Source organism: Ixodes scapularis, unplaced genomic scaffold, assembly GCF_016920785.2.
Source record: "Ixodes scapularis isolate PalLabHiFi unplaced genomic scaffold, ASM1692078v2 PGA_scaffold5__190_contigs__length_132052651, whole genome shotgun sequence".
Classification (NCBI taxonomy): Eukaryota; Metazoa; Arthropoda; class Arachnida; order Ixodida; family Ixodidae; genus Ixodes; species Ixodes scapularis.
Genome location: NW_024609880.1, coordinates 113,350,053 through 113,368,289, shown reverse-complemented (window position 1 = coordinate 113,368,289; position 18,237 = coordinate 113,350,053). Strand labels below are relative to the sequence as shown.

The following is an 18,237-nucleotide window of genomic DNA, read 5'->3' as shown; positions in this document are numbered from 1 at the left end:
AATGGACGAACCGCTGTCTCTGCGCGCGTTGATTCCAACGTACCACGAGACGCACTGCTCCCCTCGAAGTCGTCGACCCACAAGCCAACTGGAAAGTGGTCTCCCCATGCCTCACCCGAACGGACTTCTGTTGGAGATGCCTGAGGACCTCGTCCCCAATTAGCGACGCACTACCACCTTCCCCCAGCACCAATCGACACGCTCGAACCCCGATGCGCGTGGCAGGGGCCGGTGCCACGTGGGTGTCGACGGGGGGAGGCCGCAATGGCGGAGGCCAGCGGGGAGCCGAGCCGGAATCCCTGGGAGCTCACGGATGACGCCTTGGAGCCAGGATCGCGCCGAGGAGGGAGCGCGGCCGTCCACGCGACGGAATTCCGTCTGACCGGCGCACCACGGATCGCCGCAGCCCAGGAGCAGGCTGCCGCCGACCCGCTGCCACAAAGCGGTGAGCGCATCGGACGTCCCACTGGGGAGAATCCTATCCCAGGTTGGCGAGGCCGCTGCTTTCGGTGCCACGAAATCGGGCACTATAGGCGCGACTGCACAAGGGAGATTCCGGGAAACGGAGGAGGCCGCCGATAAAGTTATCGGCGGCGAAACAGACCAACGAGCGGGTCCCCGACACCCCTTCGACCGTGTGCGTGCCGACGGCGTATCGAGTCGGAGCAGCGACAAGCACCGCGGCCCCATTTATTTCCCTGACGGTGGCGGGAAAGGAGTTCGCAGCTCTTCTGGATAGCGGGGCTAGTGAGTATGGCGCACCGTGAATTCACGAGGGCGCCCATCAAACCATTCGGCCAATCTTGGCCGCGACACGATCACATGGTCGTGTTGCCGCGGGGTCGATCGGGATCTCGAATTCGGCTCCCGACGCGCCGCTTTCTCTCCTAGCCACTGGAGGGCGCTGCAGGCGCCCCCGTGGCAGGCGAGGAGAAACCTCCTCGCCCATCGAGAGATATACTCGGTGGGGCAGGGGGCGAGAGGCCTCTAAGAACTCCGGACGCGACCGAGACGCAGGGACTGGCAGGCAAGTGGGTGGCGACCGGATCTAGGATATCGCGGGACGCGAGGCCTAAGGGCCTCCTTTGTGGTTAGCTTTAGCCTTAACGTGCATTTGTAAATAATTGTGTAATGTAGCTTGTATTTGTAGTTTAGATTGAGTGTTTTGTAGTGTTGTGTTTTATTGTACCAATAAACTGGGAGCGGAATCCCGCTCCCGTGAAAGAACCAGGCTGGACTCGGGTTGTTGACGGACCACGTGGGAAACGGCGAATCGGCGGCGGTACGCGAATTCCCACAAATGGCGCCCAACGTGGGGCCGTCAACAACCCGAGTCCAGCCTGCTTCTTTCACGGGAGCGGGATTCCGCTCCCAGTTTATTGGTACAATAAAACACAACACTACAAAACACTCAATCTAAACTACAAATACAAGCTACATTACACAATTATTTACAAATGCACGTTAAGGCTAAAGCTAAACACAAAGGAGGCCCTTAGGCCTCGCGTCCCGCGATATCCTAGATCCGGTCGCCACCCACTTGCCTGCCAGTCCCTGCGTCTCGGTCGCGTCCGGAGTTCTTAGAGGCCTCTCGCCCCCTGCCCCACCGAGTATATCTCTCGATGGGCGAGGAGGTTTCTCCTAGCCTGCCACGGGGGCGCCTGCAGCGCCCTCCAGTGGCTAGGAGAGAAAGCGGCGCGTCGGGAGCCGAATTCGAGATCCCGATCGACCCCGCGGCAACACGACCATGTGATCGTGTCGCGGCCAAGATTGGCCGAATGGTTTGATGGGCGCCCTCGTGAATTCACGGTGCGCCATAACTTTCAAGTCGAAGAAAAAGACAACAGAAGAGAACGTCACAATGTTTTGAAACGTCCTGTTTTGTCTTTTCCTTCGACTTGAAAGTTCATTATTTTTTCACACCCCAATCTCAGCTGTCATATTATGATTAATTCTCACCAGCTCGCTTGCACATTCACTGTTTTTTTCATTAAGCAGAGAACACTCCCCTGTGAGAGGATTGCTTGCAGAAGCCTCGGGGCTGACTTCCTGCTCTCTCCTAGTACATTTAACCCCCTTGGGTGCAACAATCCAGTGCAAGCGGCGCCAAATTCGGAAGAGGGACTTCTGAATTTGGCTCTATTCCTGAAAATAACTACACTGTGGCCACTTGACTTTATCAAATATTCGCCGCTGTTTCTGAAAATAGGTCATGCACCCGGGCAATGCATACCAGTTAAAACAAATCACTGAATTATGAAATTTTGTGCTAAAATACTTGAACCCTTACTTTGAAAGTACATTGTGTTTATAGTACTTTACTTCAAGTACATTGTACCCAGTGCACTTACTACTTTACCTGAAGTACATCACGTCTCATTTACTTTGTACTTGAAGCACCTTTTATATGTACTTTGCCCAACACTGAAACAAACGCACGTGGGCGCATTTGGGGGATAAGCAAACGCACGATATGCGCAAGGAGCAGATGAACTTGCACGCCGCATAACACTGCGGCATTCATAGCCTTGACGGCATGCAAGGGAAAGCCAGGACGGCCGGTTTTTGCGATAGTACAGAAGCTTTGAATGACGCTGCACTATTCGATTCGAACCACTCTTTGCACCCCCTATTGTCGTACGTTGTACCATAACCTCCTCTACACTCACAAAGCCTGGCGGTTCGACGACGGAGCCATAGAGTTCCCTGTCGCAGATTTGAAGCGCGAGGATCTGGTAGCACAGAGCATCAAAGAGCCACTTTTCGGGGAACCTGGACGTCAGCGTACAGCTTTGCAGCGGCGAGGACCCGAAACACACTTGTTCGCTCGGGAGAAGTGTGTTTCTGCGTCTCGCCGCAGCGGGGCGCCAGTCACGTGGCTCTCCCTTCGTCTGTTGTCTGCCGCTCCACCTTTTCCATTTCGGCGGCCGCTTCTCGTGGCGATCTGCTAGGCTTTGTCAGTATATAGGAGGCTATGGTTGTAACAACATATTTCATAGAAATGATTTAAAAAAAATATATATATTTCGCGACATGACGATTTAAGTTTATCAGACTGCAGGCTGCGTGCAAGCGATGCAAAGCCCGACATGTGAGAAATCGTGCAACGCAGAAAGCCGTTCGAAATGCGGAACCAACACGCCTGCGTATTCACTGTGTCCGTCGGCGACTGGAATCTCTAATATTTTTGTTATGTGCGAATGTGACGATCAATGCCTTATAAGTGTTGTGTGCCCTCGGTGTCGGGGAAATTGCGCTGGCGACCGAAGGTCCACATGTTCTCCTTCCCAACCGACGAGCAACGGCGTATCCAACGGATTAGGAGAAAGTAGTTCAAGTTACGGAGCTCTTCGAAGGTATGTTGGTTTGGCAGCATTTTGTTCCATCCTTGCACTCTTGCACTTCTGAATTGTCATTGTGTCCGGAAGGGTATAATAGTGTAGTAAACTCCGCTATTTTCTGTAGTCTCAAGGAGGCATATTGGGCATTTTTAGAATAATTATGCTAACATTTCCAAAGTCTTAATTTTTTTTTTGTTTTAGCGTGAGATTTACCTGCACAAAGTATTTTGCTTTGTTTTCTAGCTTTCGCATTCGCCATCACCGACTATGATTTGGCAGCTCTATCGTCCAAGACTCCTGACCTACGTAGCTGGTTATTTCGCCTCTGTGGCTGTGAACACACCCAAGTGTGGATACCGCAGATAACATTTGATGTTGGAGGCGACACTTCATCACGACGCAGTGGTACATCATCTGGCAGATGCTTTAGATCGAGGTGGAACGCACCTTTCAACACAACTGGTCGTCAGTGTGGTGATGCACTCTGAAATTGTGAACAAGCTTATGCCGCCCCATCACATCGGACAGCTCTTGGGGTTACGTGATCAACGCAAGAATTGTCGTTGATCTAACACTAACTGCGCTGCCAGAGTTCGAAGAGTTGGCCACTTGTGCAAGCGATCACACTCCTCTAGCAGGGCTTAATTAAGCCTTAAACACGTACTCACTTTGTTGACTAACGTTCTTCTCAACAATACGTGCAAGGGGAAAAATCATGCTTTAGTGCAGGATGCAAGGTCTGCTCCAGCCAAAAAGCGACTGTCTTTGTGCGTCAAACGTTAATATTCCTATATAAAACAACAACAACAAGGAACGTAGTTGTTGTTGTTGTTCACGTTTTGTTTTTATTGATGCCCTCACCACCTTGATCTCAGATCATTTGTGGGAGGAGATGAGCGATGGCGATGATGTCGGATGAAAATATGTTAAAATAGGTGGCGAATGCCTGCCTCCCGAATGAATTTCAGGAGGGACTGAAAGGGGTACTCCGCCGATTTCTTCATGGTCTCCGATTTGCTTGAAATTTTGCTAAACTCGCCAAACAACATCACCAAAATAGTATCCCAAATATTAGGTCAAAATAATTTTTTTTTACAAAGTTATTGAATTTACAATTTTGGTCCTCACCGTGTTTTTCAAACTGAAAGTCTCTACTGGCAACAATAAAAAAGTGACGTCATTGGAAGTGCAGGGGTTCACTCTTTGGACTGTAGAATCTGCTCCCAACTGATTCGAAGCAGTTTCATGGTGTCAAATGAATGCCTTGGAAGCTGGCTCCAGTTCCCGCGCTCCAGCACGGAACAAATGATTGGCATATTCTATTTTTTAAACTGCTCGCCCGACTGGCAAGCTGAACTTCCACTGACGTCACGGCCCTGAAAAGGGCGGGTATATTTGAATGTCTGTTTTTGCATCATTTTCATTTGCCGATTTCGCAATAACTATTATGAATTTCGCGATACTAAATAGCATACCAGAAAGGGTAAAGGCCTGGGAGTCAGAAAATATAGTTAGTTGAGGTAGCTCAAAAATCGGCGGAGTACCCCTTGAAGCACTGTCTCTCTGTCTGCTTGTTCGCCTTCGGGACTCGTCCATTCTTGGAAGTTTGTAGAACGAAGCTGATGTGGTAGTCCGCGGAGGACACTTCGGCGAATACGCTCTGTCGCAGTGCATCCCCAGACAAGGTGCTCCCCCCCCCCCCCCCCCCCCCCCCCAGCGTAGCTTGCTGTCCGGACTTACACCGGTCACACTCTCCTGCGACAACGGGTGGCGGGTCGTCTGGGTGTCCTCGTCGTCTTGTGAGGCCAAACTTATACTGAAGAGCCGGAGTTATGGCGGTGCGCGTTCTAATACGCCGCAGAATTGCCCTATCGGCCCGACTGAAGTGTGTCGGTAGGGTTCCGTGAGGGTCTGGTGGTATTTGGGCAGCGAGGGTTTCCCTTCGATGCTTCCTTTTCAGGGACAGAAATGCGTCTGGGTTGAAGGGTAGGACATTATTTTCTTCTTCACGACTGACACCCTGTTGGTCCTGATTTGGAAGCACCGGCGCAGATTCTAGCACTGCATTGACCGCGTTGTGGGCCTCTTCGTTTCCGTGGATGCCGGAATGACCCGGCACCCACCCAACCTGAAGTGTTCGCCCATTGAGGGCGAGGAGCTGAGCGAGTGTCCTCAGCTGGCGGACCGTCGTATTGTATGAGCTGACGTCCTGGCACTCAGCTTAGGAACGTAGATTGACATACGGCGGCAAAAAGAAAGTTATCTCATGCGAGGAAGTATGGATCTGTCCCCTTCGTTTATTACATGATAGCTTTCTGACACGTACTTGATTAGTCATATTTCATGTTGCATCTGCTTGTTTCACTCCCTTCAAACTGCCTGTTTTAAATAATGCCGCTTTATTTCGTTCCTTTTTCAAATGCAAAAGTGGCTGTCCAACTTGCAGTGGCAGGTTGAGAGCGTGCTGTTACCTTTGAATAACGGTGTACACAAGACAAGACACGAAAGGGTGTAGTCGTAATATCTATTATAAAATTCAGAGTTTTATACCATATATCTAATAATAAAAGCTGTATATTCGATTCATTACGTCGTCGTCACGCACGGTTAAGTGACATTCGTACGTACTATATTTCCCATCGAAGCTACAGGCCGCACGCCAACTCGGCGGTAGAGCAAAGCCCAGCGCTTAGGCGACTCGCTTTTCCGCTCGCTGGCCTAGCTGCAGTGACGTCACGGAGCGGGCGCATAGGTTTTAATTTTTAGAAGGTGTTGGCTAGAGGTGCCTTCCAGGACACACTTGAAAAGTTTAAAACTCAAGTATTCTTGTGTGTGTGTGTGTGTGTTTGTCTAAGAGCGTTTACGAGCAGGAATTTATAACCACGAACGTCTGTCCTCTGCAAGAGAGAGCCGCAATCGCTTAGCTACGCGCTGTTCCCCCTAATGTCACTGGGTCCTCTGAAAGTAGCGCCAAGCTCCACGTATGGTAGCCATTTTGATCCATGGAATGAGCAGTTTCTCCTTGACGTCTCCATTTTCGATGAGCGGATCCAAATTCCCTGTGAGAGGTTGGGCCGACGTACAACCTCGGTTTTCTGCAGGGAAGATAATCTTCTTAGCGCTGCCCCTCTCCTAAGCTGCGAGAGGGAGCCAGGTTGGGGCAAGGTGAAAAATGGAGAGGATATAGGAAAGGAGGAGGCGGGCGAAAGTGGAAAGCGCGAAGTGTACGTCGGCCTTTAAGACATTTCTCGAACGCCCAGATTTTGTCATCCACAGACCGGCGAAACAAGCGCTCATCTTCGCACCGCCCCCCACATGCGGCGTCGGTGCTTGGCGGCATTGAAAAATAATTTTCCTGTCTTTAAATACGCGAGAATACCAGTACCATGGTAAGAGATCTGTGGAGATAAGCACGATCGATTAGTGGATTACTGCACAGTGCCAGAGACGCTTATATTGACGAGGAACGCTTCCAGTGGGATGACGCTCCATGGCGATCTTGGCGCGACTAGTTCAAAATAACCCTTGTGAAATTTCGAAGATTTAAATTGACCGAGATGCTGATTGTCGTACCAACTGAGGCCGATCAGCCAATCACTTTGCGAAGTTTGGTCGTCTGTACGTTAGTATCTGTTTGTGTCCGGCTAGAAGGCAAGGAAGGCAATGACGCTAGTTTCCCGCGATCCAGTGACTTCAGTTCCCCCTAACGCTCATTCTCGCCATATATCCTCTGCGACGAACTTGTAATTCGTACGCCTTTTTCGGACCGCGAAGGGTTACTTTTCGAAGGACACCACCGATATCGTGTTTCCAATTCTTGTAGGAGTTAGCTCTCTGCCGCTCGTGGTGACCGATGTGAACTCTCGGATGTATCCCCTCTGTTCCTCTCTACTCGTGTGTTACGTTTGACACGTTCGGAATCTTTCACCTTGGGTCTGTGCCGCTAATGATCCGAGCGCACAATTTTGTTTATTCGCGTCGGCTGGGTTCAGAGCAGGTGAGACGACAGCGACGACAAATCCACCGCAGAGCCAGTATATACGGCTCTGCGGACAGCTTCGGGTCTCCTGAGCAGCTTAGGGCATCGCACTACGCATGCGCAGAAGCTCTCCGCATTCGTAAACCATCCACTCCTTGGTCGTAATGCGGCATAGGGTTGTTCCGGGGATTATGTCGTTGCTGTCGTTCTCATACACTGCTTGCACATGACGTCGTCGCGCTATGCTCATGGTGAACCTTGCTTGGTGGTTGCGTAATGCATACTGCAGAGGGTACGTGTAAGCCATGCGTACACGCAGTACCCGTTCGACTACCGTATGACTGCGTTACGTTTAACTATGTTACACTCGTGCGTCGAATGAAGCGCGGCAGCCAATCAAATGGTGTAACGACATATAAAAGGAGTTGAATACTTTACTCACCTCACTGACGTTGAGGAAGTACGGGGTACCCTGGAATTCCGGGGCGTTGTCGTTGGCGTCCGTCACAATGATCCGTACGGGCACCGTGATACTCTGCAGAGAGGAGGTAGTAACGGTAAGATTAGCCTTTTTTTTTTTGGTAGCTGATAGTGACACTACAAGCTCTGTCTTTAGATTAACATCTGTCATTCCAATTTAGGAAACAAAGGTGTTGTTAATGTCATCGTATTTATTAAGTTATTCTTTTAGACCCTATGAAACGCATATATCTCTTTTGGTTGTAGGTTTTCTTAGACTCCTATAAAAAAGTGAATTCAAGCAATAGGGTACATGACTGTTTCCATCTCAGGTTGAGCCAGCTCACAATCGTTCCGTTCGGATAGCCAAAAAAGCGACACGACATAAACACAAACAAAAATTACTCTGCTTTTGTGGCACACCAGTATTCTATATGTGCTAATGGCCTACAGACCTCCCAAACTCGTCCCAGGCAGGGTCAGCGCGGCGCAAGTTCGCATGTTCAGGCATAATCCAACTCTACCGCCGTTACACTTCCACACAGCAACATCTGGAGCGCATGCACGGTATGCACTTCCATGAAGAGTAACGCATTTGGAAGCATCTCAGTGGGCTCCTCGCAGGCGCAATCATTCCAGGAAATCGAGTGAACAAACGAGTGCCGCTCGACGCCAAGTTCCTCTGCGGGATTGACCGAGACACGGACACAATTGACCGAGCAGGAAGAAATGAAGCGGCGTGCGTACGACAACCCTTCGATGATGTCGTGCTCCAATTGGTTCTCGTTTGTCGGTGAGCAACACGAAGGTCACGAACCCTTCTAATGAAGGACGTTCTGCGTGTGCGCACGAGGATGTGTGCGGGTGTGTGTTTGGATGTCCCGCAGAGCGGCGAGTGCTTTGCGGTCGTCTTGTTCTCAGGCGGGAGGACGCGGAAAGGACACGCGGATGGCAGCTCGGAAGACCACGGAGTTACACAGTTGTCCCTTCCTCGTTCGGTGCTCCAAGGACGTGAGGGAGAGCGAGCGCTTGGTATCTGGGCTTTCGCTTTTTGTATTATAGCACCCGCTCCTACGGCACAATAACAGGAAGAATGATTTTCCTCGTGCACGAGACTGTTGATATGTTCGTCCTGGGTGAAATGTGGAGGAATAAATTCCTGTGCGGTAAACGCCATAAAAAATAAAAAAAAAGTATAAAAAAAGTGGAGTCACTGGGCGTCGCCTGATATTCGACAGAAGAGTTACTGCTCACAGGACGCATTCTAGTGCGCAGAATGTGATTGTTTGAACTGGCCTACTGTTGGAAGGACAGTGAAGGTTAAACGGAAATACGCGATTTATTATACGTATACTTCCGGAGCCCGACGTATTCCTCTTCTACATAGACCACGCTGAATGATGGTTGCAACAACGCACTAAATGTGAAAAAAAAAAACACCGCGGCGTGGCGCTTTTAATTCTTATTGATTAGCCCATTAGCTAATACCATCGGCTATTTATTTTTGGTATACCGTTCTGAGCTGCACAAAGTAAACCAATTACAATTCATGTTCAACATCTCAGCCAATGGCGTCATACAAACTACACAAATGAGAATTGTGCGTGCGGCCTAGAATATCGAACAACGCGTTCTAATGGACCCCTATACTACAGTGTACTAGAATAAGTATTCTAGTACACGGTACTTATACTCCTTTCACCCTTGAGGTGAGGCTAGAAGCTCTATCTTCAGCGCAAGCTCTCTGGCTTCCGCAGTGCTTCGGTTGCGCATGCCTGTGTGCGTTCACACTTGTGTTAGAAAGGGCAGAAAGCTCGCACTGAAGGTGGAGCTTCTAGTCTCAGCTTAAGTGTAAACGAAGTTATTAGCTCTCAACACGTGCTCCTAGACTAGCGAGGACCAACGAAGCCCGTGCACAGAAATTTTGACCCCATCACACTAATCATCCTCTCATCTTCACGAACGACCTCGCCCTCTCTCAGATCCCCGAATAAGATATAGTTGTGTCAGAGTGTATGTTTAGACAGCGGGAAGTTGTTCAGCCCTATAAGGCGTGTACTGTCTCCGGTGTAGATGAGCAATTTAGCCAGTGCAGTACCACTGCTCGTTTCAGGGTCTTTAACGTGCATGACGCAGTAGTGAGTAAGCGAACACACACCGGCACGTTGATCATCCAGATCGAAAGGGGTAGGGGTAGGGATAGACGTCACGTAAAATCGAAGCTATCCTAGCGGCGTAGTGCCGCGCAAAGCATCTCTGGTACCTTTTAGCCACCGTTTCGGGTTTGATTTGTCAACCTCAGTTCACGACATCCCGTTACAACCAAATGTAGTGCATGCACTTGGAATATGTGACTTTTCTTAAATTTATGGTGTGGCCTACCAATACGGATAGGATGCTGGAGCACGTTTTTAGGGGTACTCCCAACGTACCAGAGTTTGTGCGCAGCTAAACAAAGAAAGAAGAACTCTGATGGGCCGATCATTCTGTTTCATGGTCTCAATGTCCTGCGCTTCTTAAATGTTCCGTTACCCGGGAGGGTCATACTGCACTCTGGAGTGGTGGCCAGGCTGCCAGAAAGCTATGGGACGCGGCAGGCCTTAGTAATACTCCTCGCTAAGTCTAGGCAGGTCCTTACGGCCGATGGAGGTCCGTGTCTCAACGGGCGCTCTCACGAAGATGGATGGGAGCGATGCAAGCGAGCGCTGTCTTTATTTTAATCCAATGCCGAGATGCACCACTTCGTCGACGGGGCAATCAAAACCGAAACCATGCCACTCCTCTCCATGGCCAAAATGGTCCCATAATGCAACGCACGCATTATAGCATGGAGGTTTTTTTTGTTAGTAGTCTATAGACCATTTGCTATATTACCCAAGCATCAAGGAGAATGCAGGGATTGGTGTTCCACGCGCCACACACGCATGTCATCCCCGTAAAAAAAGACTCTAAGCAAACAACCAAAATAAAGCGTTAACGAACGCGCGTGCAAGGTGCCATTTGTTTTAGGTATTTGCTTTAGAAAAGTTACGCGTGGAACACCGATCCTTGCATTCTCCTCGATGCTTGGGTAATATAGCAATAGGTCTATTGAAGTCATGGATCCCAAGGTACTGCAGCGCGGGCTTCAGCTCCATGCGCCCAGCTGCGGTAACACGCACTCGGCCAGCGATCCCCCATTTCCGAGTGCGAAATATAAACTCTTTGTAAGCCCGGGGTAAGACACAGCCACGCAGAGCCGTCATAACCGAGTTAACGCCGCGGTACATAAAGGCTTACAATTATGTCGTGCCATCCATGACCTAGCGTGAAGGCTTCGCATTGTCAAATGTATTCCTCGAGTGCCCTACAACCCCCTTCCTTCATTGTTGTTTTTAGTGTACGGTTATGCTCGGCCGATTAGCCACGCCCCAGGGAGAAGACGCCTTCCTGGTGTCATCCGGGTTCTTGCTATACGTCTGCGTCGTGTCGCCGCCACGGAGTCGCGTTTCTTCCGGTGTCTTCTGCCGTGCGGATGCGTGCCACTGGAACGCGTCCGTGTCTCCACGCCTTGGGAGTAAGTGTGAACTCGGAGCTCACGAATATGCCCGTCGAGCGATTCTCTGTTTCACGACGACTCGACAGGGCGACATGTTGACAGAAAATGGATGCAGGCAGGCAAGCACACTAGAGTGCGCGATGAACGAGCGTGCGAAGAAGCGCGACTTTGAAGGAAAGAGAAATAAATTGATGTGTATCTAAATCCTATACGGATACAATCGGGAGGCACACCTCCGAATTCAAGAATCCTCCTTTCCTTAATCAGCGCCTCTCCTTTCGCAAGTAGGCGCACTTACGAATCATGAATCGACCTTTCCTTATGTTGGCTCCTTTAATGTAAGCTTTCCTCATCGTTTCCTTACAAATCGGAGGAAGTGACGTAGCTACCTTAGATGCTCCCATTTCTTTCCGCTTTCGAAATCGCGACGTTTTCGGTTATTGGCGATTTTTCCCTCGTCGTTGATTACCGAAACAGTGTGCAGGAATAGGGGCAGTATATAGAGTAAGCGGAGCGCGCGTTTGATGGCATCGGAAGCAATGGCAACAGTGACACCGTGTGAAAGGAAATAATAGAAAACCATCTGGCGGGAAGGAGCTGTTTCCTCAGCATTTTGGTATAAACTTCAAAGATATACTTATTTTAATAATAAATAAGAATACACACCACCCAAATCCTGGTTTACATGGGGAACCCTGCGTTTCGAGACCTGTTCGGTCTCTTCTTCAGGGGTTGACTGCGGCTATGGCCGTTGAGGAGCAGTATTATGTTTTCTTCTTATTCTACGGCGGTGTCTTTTGTTTTGCATCGGGGAGGTGGCGAAGTCCGTTCACGTAGAGTCGTAGACGGTCGGCAGAGTGCCGAGGGATCTATAAGGGTGCCTCCATTTGCTGGCCGCTCCGCTGACAGGGTGGAGACACCCGCCGTTTTGTGGCGAACCTTGCGATGCTCTCACCGGCGTCATATTGCGTCTATTTTTCCAGAACTTCCGCTAAACACAACGTTTTTGCACCACAACTGTGTCACACACACTCTACAGGAGCCGCACCCAATGTGGAGCTAATACTGACCTCAGGCGCCATATTGTGGCGCTCCATTGGCTTCATTGGTGTCTCCACCCTGTCAGCGGAAGCGGCCGGCAGATGGAGGCACCCTAGGACCTATTTATGATTTCTGGCGTCGTTTGGATGTGCCAGGGTTTAAGGAAAAGTCTTTGTCTGGGATTGGTCTCAACGGTAAGGATGCTGGTGTGAGCAACTGGTGTCGGCAGATGGTGTTTGCATTTCTGACGTCACGTCACTACGGTGGCGCTGCTATCGCCACTGAGCAAGCGCAGACGCTTCACCTCTCTCCAGTCTTGTTTCTGCGCACGCGCAGTGCCCACACCCGGTGTGATCAAACGAGGGCTTGTTTGTAAACAGCGTGTTGGTGTACACGCAGTAACGCACAGTGAATGCGCCGCAATCTTGCGCTTTTCTTCTTCTTTTTTTTTGTGCGTGATTGATTTTGCTGGCTAGAGCAAAACCACAACGACAACAGTGCCGTGATTGGTTGCTTGATTGGCTCCATCGAATTGTAACGTGGTTGGAAGTTCGAGTGGAACGCGGTGTAGTTGAGTGAGACCCCGATCCTTCTTTGGGAGGGGAAAATGGGAAAGATAGAATTTAAGGGAGAGAAAACAAACGGAAACGTTCAGCGGAAGGTTGAAGATTAGGGAAAAGAGAGACCTATGCAAAGAAGTTTTCACTCGGCAAAGGAAATTTCTTTTGGTTTTATTAGACGAATCATGTTAGTAATGTGTACCACTAGGGAGTGTCGAACCGAAATTCTTTTCGGTTCGGTTCAGGTTACAGTTCGTATATTTCGATTCGGTTCAGGTTTAGCTCCGGAGCGGTAAAAATAACAATTTGAACCGGTTTAAACAGGTTGATACCGGTTCATATAACGGTTCAAGGAAGAGTGAAAAATTTAGCCAAATATTTGCACGCCTCTACTGCCACGAAGTGGATTACTGCTGTACAAAAATAAGCGCTCATCGATTTTTTTTACTCCATCTGTTTATTGGAACGATCGTCAAAACTTCAGAACATGACATGGGGCTGGCTACCAAGCTTTCATTCACCAAACACAAAATTCAATATATCCACCGCAAAAATGAACGAGTGTCTGTCCAAAATTGTTACATACACACACCATATTAATTTTACTGATGTGTACGACCTGCCTTGGCTGCGTGAAATGACCGGTGGAAAAGGACATGATCTGTCCGGGCTCGATCGCGTTCGTTGGCTCGATAGGATGTATTTTAACCACGAAAAGGACCTTTCCACGCTGACTTGCGTGACCGGAACTGCAAGAGCGACGAGTGCAAGTGAAAATAATTCGGGGCGCCGGGACGTTTCTTTTTCCAAAAATTCCAAGGCACTGCTATCCTTGCTAATTCGGGTCACCTCTTCAAATCCGTCCAGTAGGGTCTGAATCTCCCCACAGATTAAAGAATGATCGCTAAGTACTTCCAGGATTTCAGTGATGCACTTGCAAAGTAAAAAATAAATAAATATATACATATATATATGAATATATTTTTTTTTTGGCAGCGTCCTTTTTTTGATAAACGGTGTTTCTCTAAAGCGAGGCTCCCCTTTCTCTAAACCGAGCTTCGATAAAACGAGCCCGTTCTCTAAAACCTGTTTCGATCAAATGGTGTTCGATCAACCGTAGTAAACCCGAATTTGATGCTGCGTTGTTGATTCCGCGGCGGCTCGATGCTTCATCCAGTCGGGACGTGGCGACATCGTTTTGATGGGCGCGTGGGCGCCATGACTTTGAGCGGCTCAGGCGGACTTTGTGACAGTCAGTAACAGCGCCTATTGACCTTCGTCATTGTAAAATATGCTTAAAAGATATTTGCATAAGTGGAAACCCCTTGCCCCGCAGCGCTAACTGCGCTTTTACATATTTCCGGCGCACAGCGCACGGGATAGTAGCGCGATGCACCCGAACCGTTCCGCGAACCGACTCGGAACGATTCTGTTGTTGTGTTCAGGTTCAGCTCCAAAATGGCGCCGAACATTTCGGTTCGGGTTCTGTTCCGGTTCGGGCAAAATAGGCGGTTCAGTTCCGGATACGGTCCAATTATGATTACCGTTCGACACCCTTGAACTACCAATTTTAGTGTGTATCTGTGTTTTGGTATACGTCCCATTACACAATTCCGGGGTCAATGGCGATTGAATTGTATTCGCGAAGCGGTTGCGAACGCGGTAGCTTTAAGATTCGGCACAGTTTCACGCGTATATGTGATGATGACAACGAGCGGATCCGCTTCGCGGGTGCGATTCGAACGCCAGTGTGAACGCAGCGTAAGTGCAGAGTGTGTGCTCAAACAATGGCGGATCGGCTAATTGGCTCTGCCGCTACTAGGTGGCGCGCACTTATGATGAAAGTAAAGGAGAAATCTTAACTATAGTTAAGATTTCTCACATACTAGTGCTGCGCTTCAGTATCTCCATTCTTCGAGGTGTTCAACGTCGCGAATACCCACCGTGAGTGCGTATAGTTGCGAAGGGTGTATAATAAACGAAGCGGTTGTGCCTTGCGGCCACGGGAGATTTTCGTCTACGCTTATTTCCGATTTCGTTTCCAGGATAGAAAGGACAATGATGAATGTCGCGGCGATTGAGATGCAATATACGCCCTCGAGCCTTACGAAATGTAGGTAATCGGTTTCGTACGCGCTATGTGAGATAACAAGGTGACACGCTTTAGTGCGGGCGTAATCATAGCATTTCGGAACGCTTATTATCAGTTTGGGGCGCAAAATTCACGCTTATTTCCTTCCGTGTTCGCCAAGCTCTGCTGATTTTCTCCGCTGAAACGTCCGCCCGGGGACGAAGGGGTGGTTGGTACGGTATGGCCTCCGCCCGATTTGCTCCACTATATTTTGTCCCTCCGGCACGGCGACGCTGACCTTAATTATCGTCGTGGAATTAATTAATTTAGCTTACTTTTTTTCTTGTGCTCTAAGATATGATTTTATGGCAGCCCTTTACAGAGCTGGGAAAACTTGAAGCATTATGCACACTGCGCGACACTGTTAGCTCGAACATACGTTCGTGGATATTTTATGTTATTATAGAAAGGTTTTCATAGAAACTACTACTCTTGCGAAAAGCGCTCACTTCGGGCATTTAACCTGAGCAGTAAAATTTTGTGCCCGCCAATATCTTTTCGAAGCACAAAGCGCGCCGACGTTCTGTTCGCATTAACAACGTGGCGCAGTGTACAGTCAGCGGCAATAGGAGATGGCCTGCCCAGTTTGTTCTATCCGAAAGGTTAAACAAAAATGTAGTTTGCGCAACGACCTGTAGAGTGACGTTTCACAGTTCAAAGCTGTATGTTGGGCTAGTTGGTATTGGTCTTGGGTTGCCAAAGGCATGGTAGCGCTTTTTTTTTTTTGGACGAGGACAAAAGAAAGAAAGACAAGACAGACACGAGCGCTGACAGCGCTCGTGTCTGTCTTGTCTTTCTTTCTTTTGTCCTCGTCCAAAAAAAAAAAAAAAAAGCGCTACCATGCCTTTGGCAACCCAAGTTCACAGTTCAGTTCAGTTGCGTTGTCGGTCGGTGGAAATTAGAAATAAAGACAACTGTTCAACTTATGCCAAGTTCATTATCACACCGCATACCTAATTGTTAGGCGAAAATTGTTTTAAGGCGAAAGCCTTATATGTCCCATTACACGAAAAGGCGTCGGCGTTGTGCCCGAAAGATGGCCATAAAAATACGTCATCAAGCACGCGCTGCTCAAGGTCAAAGCGGACGCGCCCCAGAAATAAAGCACAAAGAAAAGCGCAGCAACGCAGATGCCTCGTCAGGGAAGCCGTGAATCCCGCGGGCGGCTCCGCGCCTGCGCAGTGGGGGAGCGTGACGTCACCGCCGGAGCGCCGTGCGCAAAAGGCGCGCTTCGGACTTCATCTGTGCTCGTTGTGTGCTTCGTGCGATGGACTGTGAGGCGACCGCGCGGGACTATAATGCTTTCGCATTCCTACACGTAAGACGGTTATTTGTGTTAGTGTCCTAAATTCCCATTTTCTCTCTTTTCTGTTTCAATAAACTCACCCACTCGCAGTGATTAGATCTCTGAGTGCTCGATCTCGGGTTGAAGAGGGAACTAACTAAAACACAGCGCAGAAGTATAGACCCTTTCTGCTCAGATGGTGGTCGTTATAGCAATTACAAGAAAGATCCATGTCCGAGATTGTTTTGCTATGTATAGTCTCTCGACGCCACGCGCGGAATGTCACCCCTGTCTTCCAGGGACTCGACGGCGACCGGCATGGCGACCGGGCGACCCAGCGTCACGCTTGGGAGGCGGAAGTGGACGTGAATCCGTGCGCCGTGGCACTCGTCGCCTCGTCGCAATTAGCGCGACACGAGGAAGAAGAGCGACGGGAGTCCTCTCCGCGCTCCTCCCCGCCACTTTGGGAGCTTTGTGTCGCGCTCGGGTGGTCGAACCGCGCGAGGCCCTTTAGCGCCCCGGATGTTTTCAAGGAAAAAGCGGCCACTCGGTGTAGACTGAATATTGGCGACGTGAGCGATCGAAAGCGTCTCTGTGGTCTGTGGTCGGCCTTCAGCGATTGGCCAAATGCTGACTATGACTTCAGAAAAGGATTTCGCATTGACGGAAATAAGAGAAACGTAAGAGCTTCCATTTTGACGGTGTTGGCAGCGTTGCTTGGAGAGCGCAATGATTTAAAGTTTCCAACATGCTAATTGTTGTTGTTGGTGTAAACTTGTTTGTAAGATAATGACGTCACGAAAGGGAACCATAGTAGGGCGCCACCAAAAATATCTCGCCGCTAATAGACGCGTTGCAGCTGCAGCTGTGGATTCGCGCCGCCATAACCGACCTTCGGTTTTTGTTTCCTCTTAATACCTTTACTTCACATCATCATTACCAAAGCAGGACAGGTTATTCACATCTTAGATTCTGTTGTGTCCTTCTCAGCGTTGACCTCTGTGGGGGTTCGTCAACGCCAAGACAAGAGAAGGTCAACAATGGCGGCTGTAATCTACCGTGGGTGTAAAGCGTGTATAGACATTTTTCGTTTAAACTTTTTTTCCCCAGTCACGTGGGTTCCGTATCTGGTATGCGGGACGAAAAAACAATAGAAATGTCAACCGGGAATTCGCGAGAAAATATAGGTGAGGCAAAAGGAGAATGTCTGACAATGACGCAATTTTTCGTGAGCCCCTTCCAGCGGCGTGAAGATATCAAAGCGATTTTTTTAACGCATAGTGGCGACATTCAAGATGTCTGCGCCGTTGTGGGAAAGGTGTATACGTCGTTCGGGTGGCCATCAACAGAACTATGTAGGTGCTGGCGTTCTGAAGAGCTCAGGGAATCAGTCGTAGTGCACCAGGCAGACTGCTCACCTACAGCACAAACCAGCGTTGACATGTAAGGGCGAACCAACATCACGCTATCTAAATATTCAACGTCTAATTTACTTTCCTTTACTTTGGAGGCGTGCCGTCTTCATCTCACATAACTGCTATAAATAGAGCGTGACCTGATATTACGTTTTGGCCACTCTTAGAACGACGCTGGTCCGGATGGATTCGCTCCATAAGATGTTTGTCGGAGCGCTTTAATAATAAAGAGTTTTTGAATAGGGAGCCTTAACTCTTCGGGCCTCCCGAACAACTGGGGGCGTCACAATGAGCGAGCTCAGAAGTTCTGCGCCTGTGCAGTTCGACGCCTCAAGCTGTTTAGGGTACCCAGAGCGTTAGGGACTCTAAAACTCTCTATTAGCGGCATAGGTGAACAGATATGTCCGTAAACCGGATAAGCTATTTCTACTTTGTCTTCAAGTTTCCTTTCCAGTCTCGGGGTTTCAACATCATGATTATTACTACCA

The 18,237-nt window shown here is 49.3% G+C and overlaps 1 protein-coding gene across 1 annotated transcript in view; it reads right to left on the bottom strand.

Annotated features, from left to right (window-relative positions):
* Positions 1-18,237, bottom strand: part of LOC8027343 (protocadherin-16) — a 223,240-nt gene that overhangs the window by 24,606 nt on the left and 180,397 nt on the right. Inside the window, exon 5 of the mRNA XM_029968511.4 lies at positions 7,763-7,855. Coding sequence (XP_029824371.1) covers positions 7,763-7,855 — 93 coding nt within the window. The remainder of the gene's footprint in view (positions 1-7,762; positions 7,856-18,237) is intronic.